This window comes from Glycine soja, chromosome 2 (genome assembly GCF_004193775.1).
Source record: "Glycine soja cultivar W05 chromosome 2, ASM419377v2, whole genome shotgun sequence".
Lineage (NCBI taxonomy): Eukaryota > Viridiplantae > Streptophyta > Magnoliopsida > Fabales > Fabaceae > Glycine > Glycine soja.
Window position 1 is genome coordinate 46,164,781 of NC_041003.1, and position 13,018 is coordinate 46,177,798.

General features: G+C 30.0%; 1 protein-coding gene across 1 annotated transcript; it reads left to right on the plus strand.

Annotated features, from left to right (window-relative positions):
- The first annotated feature begins 9,606 nt into the window (after nucleotides 1–9,606).
- Nucleotides 9,607–10,365, plus strand: LOC114398765 (18.2 kDa class I heat shock protein-like). The gene has a single exon (XM_028360919.1). It carries the CDS (start codon nucleotides 9,711–9,713, stop codon nucleotides 10,170–10,172), a length of 462 nt encoding a protein of 153 aa, XP_028216720.1. The 5' UTR covers nucleotides 9,607–9,710; the 3' UTR covers nucleotides 10,173–10,365.
- The last annotated feature ends 2,653 nt before the right edge of the window (nucleotides 10,366–13,018 follow it).

Here is a 13,018-nt window from a genome sequence, read left to right on the forward strand (position 1 = left end):
TCCTCCATATCTCTATTCTCTTACTGTTGAAAGATTGCATTTTAAGCTTTTGTTGATTTTTTTGTGGAATTTGTGCTTTGCCAAGGTGGGCAAAGGGCAATGTCAATTATGCGTCATTGACACATGACTTCGCTAGTGCTTGCTTACTGCTGCTTACTTCTTAGTGCACATGAATAATTGAATATATTTGGCTCAGATTAATTTTACATAAATACTTTGTTGTTACTTTTTTAAAAATTAATAAATTGGCATAACACAATGTGTAAAATAATAATAATTTAATCTATAATATTTTTTTGAATTCATTAGTTTTAGACCAAAGATATGTTTCAATAAAAAAAGAGAATATATTTAAAAACATTGGAAGGAGTAGCTAATGATAGTGTGGGACATGTGTGGAAGGTGTAAAAGAGAGGGAAATGGATGAAGGCAGATATTTTGATTATTTTGTAACAGGAATGAAAAGATGAAAAAGAGATTCTGAACTGAATTGATAGGTATTGCTTGCTGAAGATGGATTGTGGAAATGGGATAGGAGGGTACCTTTGATGGGCCCCTCTCTGAATCCAGTGTTAGGGGCCCTCTCTCGTCTCCATCCATCTGCATTCCCGCCTTTTTTTATTTATTATATTATATTTTATCAAAAAAGCTATCTAAAGAGCTCTGTCATTTTGAAACTCGTGATCTGATTTCCAGCATTTCTCTTCTGATTTTGACTTGGTCAAACTTTTCATTATTAAATATTGCCTTTGTTCTTTTCAAATTTTGATATAATATATTTATTTCTTGATTATATATTTATCTCTATTTATTTTAAAATATTTTGTCATACGGTCAAAAATGGTTTTATTATTAATCAAAGTATTAATTCATGTTTTTAACTTGTGTTTTCTTTTAAAATGAAATAAAAAGATTAAAAAGCATTATCAGTGTGTTATTTAGCGTGATTTTAAATATTTTTTAAAGTTATTACTCGTAACAGTTAAAAAGATCCTTACTTAGTAATAATTAATTATTACTGAGTTTGAATGTTTTTATCATTTTTTATTTTTTAATGTGTGGTGTCTCTATCGCTTTTTCCATATCATTATTATATAAGCACTATTGTTGCTTAATAGAATCTGTTAATCCGGCTTTGTACAGGAAACGGAATCTTGATTTTCATTACGAAACACAGAAAGCTGAATATTCATGAATTTATGTTTTACGACAGAGTAGTTCTAGATCACTACGCTCCTTAAAAGTTGATCAAATTATCCTGCACTCACGTTTAGTACTAAATAAACCGTTAAGTTGTATTGATATTTTTTAAATTGAAAAGTAAAAGAATTAAAGAAAAGAATAGATAAAAGTGTGCATAATTTATTAATGTAAAATAATAAAGTTATAATCAAATAAAATTTTATAAGAATGAGATGCGCATAATTATTTAAAATAATAAAAGACATTTCTTTTAGAGAAGTAAGATCCAGATTTTTTTTTTAAATTTAACATATAAAGATCTATTATAAATGATTAAGAATATAAACAATTTAAATGTATGGAAAATTTAACATGGAAATGAAAATTTTAAAAGTAATTTAATAATTTATAAAACATGTAAACAAATAATTTACGGTGGGGAAACCTATCTTTAAAAAAAAGTACAGTCAAGTACCCTTATTTTAAATAATAAGGACTTTGTTACATTAAATAAGTATGGATTGTGTACGATTATAATGAATTACAATAAATAAAAATACAACTAATAAATAAATAAATTATCAGGAAGCGTGAACTATTAGACTCAGTTTAGTATTAGGCAGTGTTTAGACAATTTACATAAGGTCCTAACTCCTAAATCAGAACTTTATTGTCGCTATTGTAATTTATTTATTTATTAGGAAACCATTAGAATACACATTATTTTATAGTTTGAAGAATATAGAACTGGCCTTCTGTAAAAAAAGAAACAGATAGTAGTTAACTATATGGACGGCGCGTTAGCATTTAGAACACATCAGCTTAATTAATTATGCAGTTAACCAGTCGTTAGTTGTTTTGCTTGCTTGTTTAAGAATATTTTTTTAAGCAGTTTTTTTTTATCGTCAATAAAGAAAATCGGTTTTTTGAAGCAGCTTGTTTAAGAATATAAAGAAGCCTTCTCCGATAAATGATTATTTTATCAAATAAATCTCAAAACTATATAAAAGATTAAGTCATCAGCTTGTACATTTTTAGGTGTGAGTTTTTTTTATTAGACTACAAACTTCAGATATTTGATTAAGTAAGAATAATCTCGCCCTACTTAGTCTATGTTATATTTTTTTTGTTGAGTAAAGTTAATCTATGTTGTTAATTTAGAGTAATTATAGTATTACTTTAAAGACACTAATACAAAGTAATCTTTTACACATGTATTGAGGTTTGGCCGTATTTTGTTTAGAAGATTAAAAAAAGGCATATCTCACATAAATAGGTTAACTTCAGATAAAAAATTTAAAAATCAGGCTACAACATCTTATATATATATATATATATATATATATATATATATATATATATAACTATTTTAATATTTTATGGAGAATATTAAATGAAAATGGCAAATATATTTAAAAATAGTAAACAAATAACTCTCACGAGTTAATTTTTTTTACGGTGCTTTAAAAAAGTAAAGAGATTGATGAAGTTATTTTCTTTATAATATAACAATATAAAATCTTAAATCCATCTTTTTGGTTGAGCACAAAAGAGAAATCCATCTACTGATTTTTAATTCTACGCGTTACATTGCTGAGTTATATTAAGGAGAGGGTGATGGACAACTACTACGGCAGTTTTTTTCTCTCTTATTTTTGTTTGTTGCGTTTGATGAATAATGACCTAAATGTAATTACAACGATGAAGCTGAACAAAAGGGTCATTGTGATATTCATCCTACGTAAAAATCCGTAACATTTGTTTATATTAATCTTAGTGGTTGACTGGTGGTGTCGTAGTGGAGTACAGCTATAAAGTTTGTCACAGAGAATACTAACAGGGCAGATGAGTTGGTTCTTTGATTAGGGTTCCTGAGACTGTGTGCGCAATGTGTGCATGTGGGGGTAAGAGTAGGGTGCAACTTCACTTATTTGGTTTTTTGCAACTTACGCAAGCAAACAACACATCAAATAAAACAAACCTCTATGTAGCCTATGTCACGTGTGGCTAGATCAAACAATGAACACCCAAATTAATTGTTTTACTTGGCTACTAAGTTTATTGACTCATTTCACCTTCAATTGGGTTTTAATTCTTTGGGTGATTAATCAATGTACGAGTGTGGCTATTTATTTTTACTTGCAATAATCGATTGGGAACCATAATAGATCATTTTAGGTGCATCATGGGTGGCTCATATTCAACGGAGAATAAGAATAGCTGTCTTTTCAGGGATCCAAGAGAGAAACTCGTTGAGTTGGTGACAGTTCAGAGTATTGTTTTTGTTGTACTCCGTTTAGCCTAATTGAAGCTCTTATAGTCCTTGTCTTTTAGATGAAAAAATAGATCAATGGTTTATTGGACTCAGCTAGCTAGGAATTAGGATTGGGAAGTGGTTACTTGAAATAGTAGTAATAGTAAACCAAGGCACAAATTGAGGTCGGTGGCGGTTGTTGCATACCATTAATTCGTTTCTTTTGTTTGGTTACTCCTCTTAATCAAACCGAATAGGGGGTGTTAGATTTGTCATTTGTCCCTATGAAGCAACAAAACAAAGCACCGGACTCCTGTCTCCATTAAAAGTCAATTATTGCCATTTAAGCCTGTTGTTAAAGTATTATCTACTATGCAATCAATTAATTAATTCAATCATATATGTTAGTTTTCGTTTTCAATCAATTTATTAATTGCCCTTTTTTTTTTGTGCGTTGGAGTTGCACCTTGCTTGCATGCTCATACGGGTTCAAGAAGGTTTTTATTTATTTATTAGAATTGTTATTTTTTGTTAAAAGAAAAGATTGAACCAATTTCTTAACCATCCAGAAGGCTCTTTGATTTGGTTTTCTTGGTGGTGAAATAGCCCCCTTCTCTTTAAAGAAAGAAAGATATAGATATATATATTGATCAAAGTTTTGTGCGTATTCATTCACTATTATGGACTTGTCTTTGCTACCAAGATACCAAGCAAAGCCTGCAGAATAATTTAAAGTAACGTGCAAGGAGAGATGGGTTGTCAACACGTGGAGGGTCACAAAGGTGCAATTAGGAGTAGCTGTGATAATATCATGGGTGATGTGATGATTCTTTTACTTTTGTTTTGTTTTTGTTTTATTTTTTCTTCTTCCGGCTTTTGACGGATGGGTTCTGCATTGCTTAATTTATGGCCCATATCTAGCCGTCAATCACGTTTCTCATGGGTCCCCGGTCCATCTATTTTTTAACACTTTTGCTCAAACAATCTACAAGCATTATAACTTACACTTGCCTTTTGGGTTTGTTAAGTTACAAGACAGTCAGCAACATTTATTTAATACTAACATACATCAAAATCTTGCTAATATTTAATCACAAGATAATATCTATATTAAATGCTTGTAGATTGTATCTACAAACACTTTTAAGCAACAACTAAATAATCGAACTACGTAAAAAAAGATGTGGTTTAAGTTACATAGACAATAGAATGCCTAAATGAATTCTCCTCACACGCTAAATGCGACCGCTAACGTAAAAAAATGGAAAATAAATTGTAATATGAACATAGATTTGATCCATTTGTAGACGATTGTAACCAAATTAAGGTAGTGCATCTGTGCATGTTCACCGTTTGGGTAACAATACTAAGTGAGTGTACGGACTTTGATGAAGCTAGCTAATGTTATGGCATCAATCATATCCTGGAAGGCCCACACCCACGCACATTCTTCATCGATTCATTTTGTTAATACTATCGTTTATCATAAATGCGGACACTTGATCCTTATCAGTGACTGGCGTGCACATAACTCAATCATTTGCAGCTACCAATCTCTTAAAAAATAGTAAGTAATCACATTTCTGGCTTTCGTCAATTGTGAGCAATTTTTTATTTGTACCCTCTTTCTTTATTTTTTTTCTAGTTATTTAATTAAAGCAATTGATTTCTAAAGCTCTTGTCAATGATGTAGATGTTGATTATAGACGCAACGAGGGATTGGCTACTTGGTCCAAATTGTGTTTTGAATTATGGCCCGGGGAATCGATTCAAGACGGATGGATATTTTAATATGCATGGACAACTAACAATATTGTATGATGTAGTTGATAAATAATATTGTCTCTTTATTACATTAATATATAGAGTATGTTAGTTGATGTTAAATATTTCTATAACTTTTTAATTGTTATTTTAATTTTTTATAAAATAGGTTGGTGTTAAACATTTTTACAATTTTTTTTCTTTTTCTATCATCTATGGTATTTTATACATATATTAAAAGGTGACTTTAATTTTTATGAACCATGGGTATAAAGATTTTCACACCGTTAATCAATTAAAAATAATCTTATATATAACTTTTAAAGTATTTGAAATTATTCCAAATATAAATTTTTAAATTATTATTACAAAAATCATCAATTTTTTGCAATATACTATGGTTTATAAGTAGATGGTGGTAAATAAAATTCTTAATAAACTATGCAATTTGTAAATATTGCTTAAAGTGAAAATAATTACGCAAAATTTGAATAATTTAAAAGTAAAAAATATTGATAACAACAATTAATTGGATAAATAGTTAATAAAGTTGGGAAAAGGTAATTTAATTTAACAGTTTATAATAAGAACTTTCTGTTTTCTTTAAGTAATACGTAAGCCAATATTTAACAAAATATTTTTTTTTGTTTATTAGTGTTGTTTTTTTTCTTCTAACAATATGATTTATTTCATAAACAAAATTAGAATTTGAACTTTAAACCATGTGGTTAAGAAATATTAGTCTCTGTCACTTGTTGCAAGGTTGTTGGTACTCTTCTCTGTTAACTAACACCGAATAGCACCGAATAATATTTAGCGGCTCAATGGTGATGTCTGTAGGCTATAGGGAACAATCAATCAGAATGCTTGGGCTTTTTTCGGAAATAATGAAGTTTATGTTCTTGAAAAGACGTTGAGGCCTAGCCCATCTATGTTAAGGGCCGAAGTTGCAGACCAGCCCAATCCAGCTAGCACCTTCGAAATTTGATTACTTATCTAAGTAGGCACGTAGCTAGCCAAAAAAAGGGAATTAAATTTTACCATTTTGTTCCTCCACTTTTTATAATTTCAGAATTTCACCACTTATTTTTTTCTTCTCAAATTTCTTCCTCAGTATTTTAATTGTGTAATTTTGATCTGTGTATTGACTTAACATATGCTAATATATGAATAAAAATTACATAATTGAAATATTACGGAAAGTAAACTTTTTAATCAAGGAATGAGGCAAAAATTTCCCAGTTCATGGTCAGAACTTAATGCTACGTACTATGGAATTATAAAACAAGATTCAAAGTATAACCGAGTGAGCATCTTACAGATGAAAAACGAGCTATACATGGGACGTGGCTGCCCTTGGCATCAACACTAATAGGACCAGACATTTTGCTGTTGCAGCGCCTCATATTTTTTTGGGTATAATTAATCATAAAAAATAATTATACATATAACAATTACAATTAATATTTGCAATATGATTATTTAAAACGATAGTATTAGATACTTTCCACTCAAAATTTACAATATAGTCATAGCCAATAAAAAAGTTTATTGATACTAGTATAGTATAACAAGCAAAATTGACTACAAATTAAATTAATGAGTTATTATCAAACGTTGTTATTAAATGCACGACTTAAATATTTATAGTTACTAGGAAATTTATAGAAATAAGATATCTAATTAAACATCTCCTTGAGAATATAATTGATCTAAAATGATATTGAATAATTAACGCTCAAAATTAATATTATGGTATATTAACCATTATTATTTTTGGACCGAAACAACCATTACTATTTAAATCCACGATTTAAAATATTTATAGTTATATTTATTAAATACAAATAATATAGGAATATGCAATTACCTTGATAATATAATTAATTTAAAACAATATTAAATATTCACACTCCAAATTAATACGCTTATAGTGTAACACTCAAATGTAATTACCTTATAATAACTTAATTGTATTATCAACCATTATTATTTCATGCACGATCTAAAATTGTTGCTAAAATATTTATCAAAATAAATTACCTTATAGTATTTTTTAGGTAAAATTATAGTTAAAAATACGTACAGGATTTTTAAAAAAAAATTTAAGTAACCATGTGATTACGTGCATGGGACTTTCGAGATAGAGTTCCCCTTGTGCTCACCAAGTTCATTCTTTTAATCAAATTATTTGTTTGTTTTATAAAAGTAATCATTAGATAATTAATTAACTAACTTGTAATTTTGACCATATATAATTGTAGAGAAAATATGTTAAGCACTCGTAATATAAAATAATTTAATATTATTATCATTATCGAATAACAAATTATCATATAGAATAATTTCATGTTTTTTATCTTAAAAATATATATCTTCTATCAGATAAAATTATTATAAACAGTACTATCCTTCTTTCAAATATTTAACATAATTATATATTTATAGTTAAGATTCAAATCTAAATTTTATATTAAATTGAAACAATTTTGTGTAAATTAATTAATTTATGGTTTGCATTTCATGTTTTATTACTGTAACTTTGTCGCACCTTAAAAACATATGAGAAATTAAAAAAAAATAAAATATTTGGGATACATAATTCATAACAGCACGTGCGTACACATACATTTATAGTTGACTCACAATTTTGTTCTCATAGCAATTGAAAAAGATGAATAATAGAATTCATACGCAAAAAGACACGTCGCACAAGCTATTTGGCAGTAAATGATAATATCTCACACACCTCAAACTCATTTACATACATTTTATTTAGCTTTTGATATCATATTGAGAGTGGAGACACATCAATTCTGATTCAGTGATCTGAACGGGGCTTCACATCGGGTTTCTTGAATAATAAATAAAGGAACAAGTTAACTAATTAAATTCAAAATCAAGTAATTATAATGTTAATAAAAAAATATTAGATATAAAATATTAAATAACATACTATTTAATTTATAGAATAAATTAATGCACCGAATTGGCAAATTCCCTCCTGGTTTATAGTTGGGCCTGGGCCACTTTGTTTCAACATAAAACATAAATGATCAATACATCAAACTAAAAGAACTATTCTATCCTGTATTTTCCATTGTATCATGAAAATTTTATTTTGGAATATAAATTTGTATTTTGGAGTTAACTTTCTGTAATACAATGGCATGGCAGGTGTTCGATTCAATAGTAAGAATAATTAATGTGAATGAATTTTTAGTTGGGCCTAGGCCCCTTTGTTTATTATTTGCATTTTATTAAAATGATCATTTTGAAGAAGACATAAGCATATCTTGACCTAAAAACTTAGTCTTTTGTGCTACTCATATTTTACACGATGGAAAAAGAGTAATTATATTTAAGATACTTACTCATGTATCAAACATCAAACACTATTAGAATGTAAATATCTTTTAGCCATTTATATTGTGGGTGCTAGGTAGTTTTAGTGGTCTAGCATTTCTGATATGTAATGCTTATATATAGGTAATGCTATCCTATAAGTATTACATAAACTCAATTTTTTTTAGGTACTATATATCATTGAGGTATCTATAAATTTTTTTTACCCAAAAAATATTTCAAAATGAAATTTTTATAAGGTTAACTAGGAAGGTACAATTGAAATTTATACTAGGCCAAAATTATATTACATAAAGGCATCTTTGTTAATACAATAAAATCCTTTAAAACAATGATTGAAGGGAAAGAATAAATATCTGTTTGTATATGTAAAGTAAAACTTTAACCAAGGATTGGGGCAAAAATTTCTCATTTCATGATCAAAACGTAATGCTATATACCTTTTCTTGACAGGAAAAACGTAATACACTATACCATGAGATTATAAATCACGATTCAAAAAACCTACTAAGCTAAGTGAACATATTATCAAGGATGAAAAAGAGCTTTTAGACGTGGCTGCACTTGGCATCAACACTCAATACAATCAAATATTTGTTATCGCAATTCGCAACACCTCATATATTTCGTTTTGCTACTGAACGCCACATCATAAACAAATGTTCAAACGAGAGGGATGGTCTCAAATATTTGTTTTTTAGTTTAATTTTAATGCATTAAGAATTTTTAAACTATTAATTAATTAAAATTACAATTGTACCAATTTTTTAAAACTAAAATTACTTTATGACCTGTAAATAGTTATTAGATAAATTAATAATTTTTAATTAAATAATAGTGTATTTGAAGTTAAATTCTTTACGGATTCACCAAGCAAATTAACAAAGGTGAACAATTATGGGAACCAAACCCAACTTTAATAGAAACCCGTAGAAAGTTATAGAAAGTAATTAACGTGTCTCCATCAATGGCTATCTTAATAAATATTCCTAGAAAATACTAGACACAGGTCTTGTTTCCTATATATATAAAGCCTCCTCCGCAGTTTGTCCTTAGAATCAGAAGCAGTGAGTGAATAGAAAGAAAGCCTCGTCTAGTAAACCCAGTTTTTACAAAGTTAACATAACAAAATAAATCACCAACCATGTCTATCATCCCAAACTTGTTCGGTGGTCGACGAAGCAACGTCTTCGACCCAGTTTCTCTGGACGTGTGGGACCCATTGGAAGGGTTTCCGTTTTCCACAGCCAACGCTGGCGAAAGTAGTGCCATAGCCAACACTCGCGTGGACTGGAAGGAGACACCGCAGGCTCACGTGTTCAGCGTTGACCTTCCCGGGTTGAAGAAGGAGGATGTCAAGGTCGAAGTTGAAGACGGAAGGGTGCTGCAGATTAGTGGTGAGAAAACCAAAGAACAAGAACAGAAAGATGATAGGTGGCACCGCATTGAAAGAAGCACTGGGAAGTTCATGAGGAGGTTCAGGCTTCCCGAGAATGCTAAAATGGATCAGGTCAAAGCTGCTATGGAGAATGGGGTGCTGACTGTTACTGTGCCCAAGGAAGAACAGAAGAAGCCTCAAGTCAAGTCTATTCAAATCTCTGGTTAAATCTTTTGATTGCTGTCTCTTATTCCAAACAAGTGTGTTGTGTTGTGTTGTGTTATGTCTTTTTGTATGCTGTTCTCTGCATGTGTTTGTGTTGTGTAATGTATTGTGGTTTGTGTGAGGGTTTAATAGAAGGGAAGTTGTTGTGAAGTTTTCCGTTAAAATGCATCAATAAATTGATATTGCTTTATCCCGACATGATTTTCTAAATCTCTCATTTTCAATCTTATCTGGGGAAGTGTCTAGAAATTAGGCTTCAAAAACAGGCCTTTCAATACGCATTCAACAAATAGAGATAACAAACTGATAAACATAACCAAAGCACAGAACTAAAAACAATTCAAATTGAAAGGATCAACAATTTATTCGAATTGAGCCTAGCAACTAATTCAACAAACTCTATCTTCAAGGAATTATTCGCCCGCATCAATTATTTTGTAGGATGCAAACTGATTCCTTCGAATGAACTCCGAGTAATAGAACAAGAATTTTTAAGAAAAAAATAAAAGAAAATACAATATTGCCTGTAGATGCAACCGAGGAAACTAATAAATGGGTTAGAAACCATATGTTAATCTCGTTTCCTGTGTGAATGTTGTTGACACACGAATTGGTGTTCGATCAATATTCAATTGAATGTATTTAATTTTAAAATTTATCATATTTTTTGGATAAAATTTATTTTAATAAATTACATTAATAAACACTTTAATTATTTAAATTTAATTCAATTTCATATTTATTATAATTAAATATCTATCTTAAACTTTAAATTGTCATAACTTTTAAATTTTTTTATAATAAATTAAACTATCTATTGGTAATATAATTATCAATTTAATATATAATATTTTCTAATATTTTTATTTATGCTCAACCATTTAATTAAAAAAATTTAGAAAATATATTTCATTCCATCATTTAATTAAAAATGTTATGGAAGTTTTTATTTAAAGGGCACACTGATTATTACGTTAGTAAACATATATTTAGTAAACATATATTTAAAGGAAAAAAGATAATGAAAAATGAAAACCATTCTTCAAAAATGATAACAAACACGTAAATGTAAAAATATATATATACTGATCTAAACATGCAAATAAATTTAAATAGCATATTTAGATCAAACAACGGAAATTAAAAGAATTACGAGCGTACCTCCAGCTATTGCAAATTGAACGGGAAGCGACGCACACACGAACCTGAAAGACAGTTTTGTTCTTCCAGACCCTTACTCACTCTGAATAGATGGTGTATTTTTTTTTAATAGAGAAGTGAGTTTGGTGATACAAAACTGAGAGCACCCCATCCTATTTATAGAGTCTGTCCATCACAGAGCTCTCTTAACTTGTTATCAGAACGTGAGATAGGAAGTTATCGGACGTGAGATAAGAAGTTATCAGTACGTGAGATGATGGGTACGTATTTTTTACTGAAGGTGGTTGCAAATATATTTGCAAAGATATGGGATGAATGTGGATGGAAAATGGACCAGATTCAGAAGTAACAAATTTTTCCAAAATAATAAAATATAAAGGAATGTGCAACGTGCATATAACGTGGGCCTCCAACATTCTCCCACTTGGTCCATTTAACTCAACATCAACCATAACAAGAAACATAATATATGAGTCATGGCGATAGGTCCTCTGATGATGAGTAGTATCTCTCATGTACCACAATATATCGAGTCTCTCAACACTAGCTCTCAACTTAATGAATAAACCATATGTTTATTCTATATCTAAACCGAATGATTTTTCTCGAAATAAATAAATATGTGCACAAAACGATATGAGAAAATATCTAACTGAATAAGAGTTTCATTGAAAATAACAAATGTACATACAATGAAATTACATCATGGAACCAAGTCCCATTCGTACTACATGATCCTTAAAATTCTTTGGTGGCATGCCTTTAGTTAAAGGATCAGCAATCATTAACTCAGTGTTGACGTGTTCAATGACCACTTTCTTTTCTTTAACACGTTCTCTTATGGCTAAGTACTTGATGTCGATGTGCTTACTTCGACTTCCACTTTTGTTGTTTTTAGCCATAAACACTGCAGCAAAGTTGTCACAATACAACTTTAATGGCCTAGAAATAGAGTCCACAACTCTAAGGCCAGATATGAAACTCTTCAACCATACACCATGCGAGGTAGCCTCAAAACAAGAAACGAACTCAGCCTCCATAGTGGAAGTAGCAGTCAAGGTTTGTTTGGCACTTCTCCAAGATACAACTCCATTGGCTAACATAAAAATATAATCAGATGTTGATCTTCGTGAATCAACACAACCAGCAAAGTCTGAGTCGGAGTAGCCGATCACTTCCAGACAATCAGTTTGTCTGTACATGAGCATGTAATCTTTTGTTCCTTGAAGATATCTCATCACTTTCTTTGCAGCTTTCCAGTGGTCAATACCTGGATTACTTTGATATCTTTCCAAAACTCCAACAGCGAATGCAATATCAGGTCTAGTGCAAACCTGAGCATACATAAGGCTTCCAACTGCTGAAGCATATGGAATATTTTTCATGTGTTCCCGCTCAAAATCATTTTTGGGGCATTGACTCAAAGCAAGTTTGTCACCCTTCACAATGGGAGCTACACTTGGTGAACAATCTTTCATATTAAATCTCTCTCTAAAACTTTGTTGATATAGGTTTCTTGAGACAAGCCTAAAATGCCTCGAGATCTTTCTCTATGGATCTTTATGCCTATGACATAAGATGCCTCTCCCATATCCTTCATATCAAAGTTCTTTGAGAGAAATTGTTTCACCTCATATAGCATACCCTTATCATTAGTTGCAAGCAGAATGTCATCTACGTATAATACA

Bases quoted from the DNA above. Each gene is read 5' to 3' on its own strand.
- LOC114398765 (XM_028360919.1), top strand. From the start codon at position 9,711: ATGTCTATCATCCCAAACTTGTTCGGTGGTCGACGAAGCAACGTCTTC.